Here is a 1,347-nt window from a genome sequence, read left to right as displayed (position 1 = left end):
ATTATTATTATTATTATTATTATTATTATTATTATTATTATTATTATTATTATTATTATTATTATTATTATTATTATTATTATTATTATTATTATTAGAGAATGTATTACTAATGTTGAGCTTTTTCCCCTGCTATTTCATTTCAGTATATTGTACCACACTTCTTCATGCATCTCTATATTGTTGGATTGAATCAATTAGCTGATCTTGAAATAGACAAGGTATGACGTATTAGTACGTAAGATAGACCGATTAGAAGTTACCCTCATCTAGTGTTTTAGCATTAATTCATTAGAGTTTAGAAAGCAAGCATGGTTATATAGTTATAGCCTCGCCCTTTTACTTGTTTTTTGTCTTATTTTTCTAACCAGTGCTACATTTTTTTTTAATTATTGTAGATTAATAAGCCATATCTTCCTTTAGCATCTGGAGAATTTTCTTTCACAAATGGAATTATAACTGTGGCATCATTTTTATTTCTGGTATGTTATATATAGAAGCATTTATCACCTTTGCCAAGTCGGATGCTTAGAAGTTTATTTTCAATTCTTATTAGGATGCGACTCTCTTTATTCATTTTCGTCTATATTTTTATCAAATTCATAATTAGAAGTAGATTTTTACAAAAATAAAACTATAATTGATGAGTCCGACGATCTATATGCTAATGAAAATAGTTTAATTTGAAGACTAAATTTAATCCTTACAATTGATTAATTTTATATATAATGATTGTTTCCTTTTATTTTTTATTTGAATAAAAAAATAGTATTTAAAAAAAATTGAACAAAAAAGTAAGACCGTCAAAATAAGTAAAATTTATTGAACTAGCTCGTTTATCTGTTTAAATGGATATATTTTTTAATTCCAAAATTAGACTATGTTTAAATTTTGAGTTAAATGGGATGAGTCTTATTAATTCAAAAAAATTAACAAGTTAAATGGATTAGCCTTCAGACTAAAGAGTGACCTGTTTAAATTTTGTTTTTATGTTTTTCAAAGAAAACTAGCACTTTTTATCAATATTTCTTTTGATTTGATGTAAAAATACGACTCATCAATTTAAAAAATATTGTTTATTTAAGATTTTTGACTCAAAAGTAATTTTTTTTATCAAAATATTTTTTAAAAATAAATAAAAAGCAAATGGGTCAATCCATTTAACTACTCGAATTAGTCATAAATGGTCCGATTGAAAAATTATGGCCTGTAAACAAAATATACTTAAATGGGTCAGACTCACTGTTTTACAATCTTGTTAGCAAGTTAGTTTATTTGTTATAGTTAATTACTAATAACTAGCAAAATTTTGAAAAATAATCCGATCACAAATATAATATATTTTTT

At 23.5% G+C, this 1,347-nt stretch overlaps 1 protein-coding gene across 1 annotated transcript in view; it reads left to right on the top strand.

The window, feature by feature from the left end:
• Nucleotides 1-1,347, top strand: part of LOC110266040 (naringenin 8-dimethylallyltransferase 2, chloroplastic-like) — a 12,456-nt gene that overhangs the window by 4,859 nt on the left and 6,250 nt on the right. Inside the window, exons 5-6 of the mRNA XM_021109759.1 lie at nt 147-221; nt 399-482. Of these exons, the coding sequence (XP_020965418.1) occupies nt 147-221; nt 399-482 (159 nt within the window). The remainder of the gene's footprint in view (nt 1-146; nt 222-398; nt 483-1,347) is intronic.

This window comes from Arachis ipaensis, chromosome B08, assembly GCF_000816755.2.
Source record: "Arachis ipaensis cultivar K30076 chromosome B08, Araip1.1, whole genome shotgun sequence".
NCBI lineage: Eukaryota > Viridiplantae > Streptophyta > Magnoliopsida > Fabales > Fabaceae > Arachis > Arachis ipaensis.
Note: the sequence above shows the minus strand (reverse complement) of the source record. Positions and strands in the feature narration are given on the sequence as shown.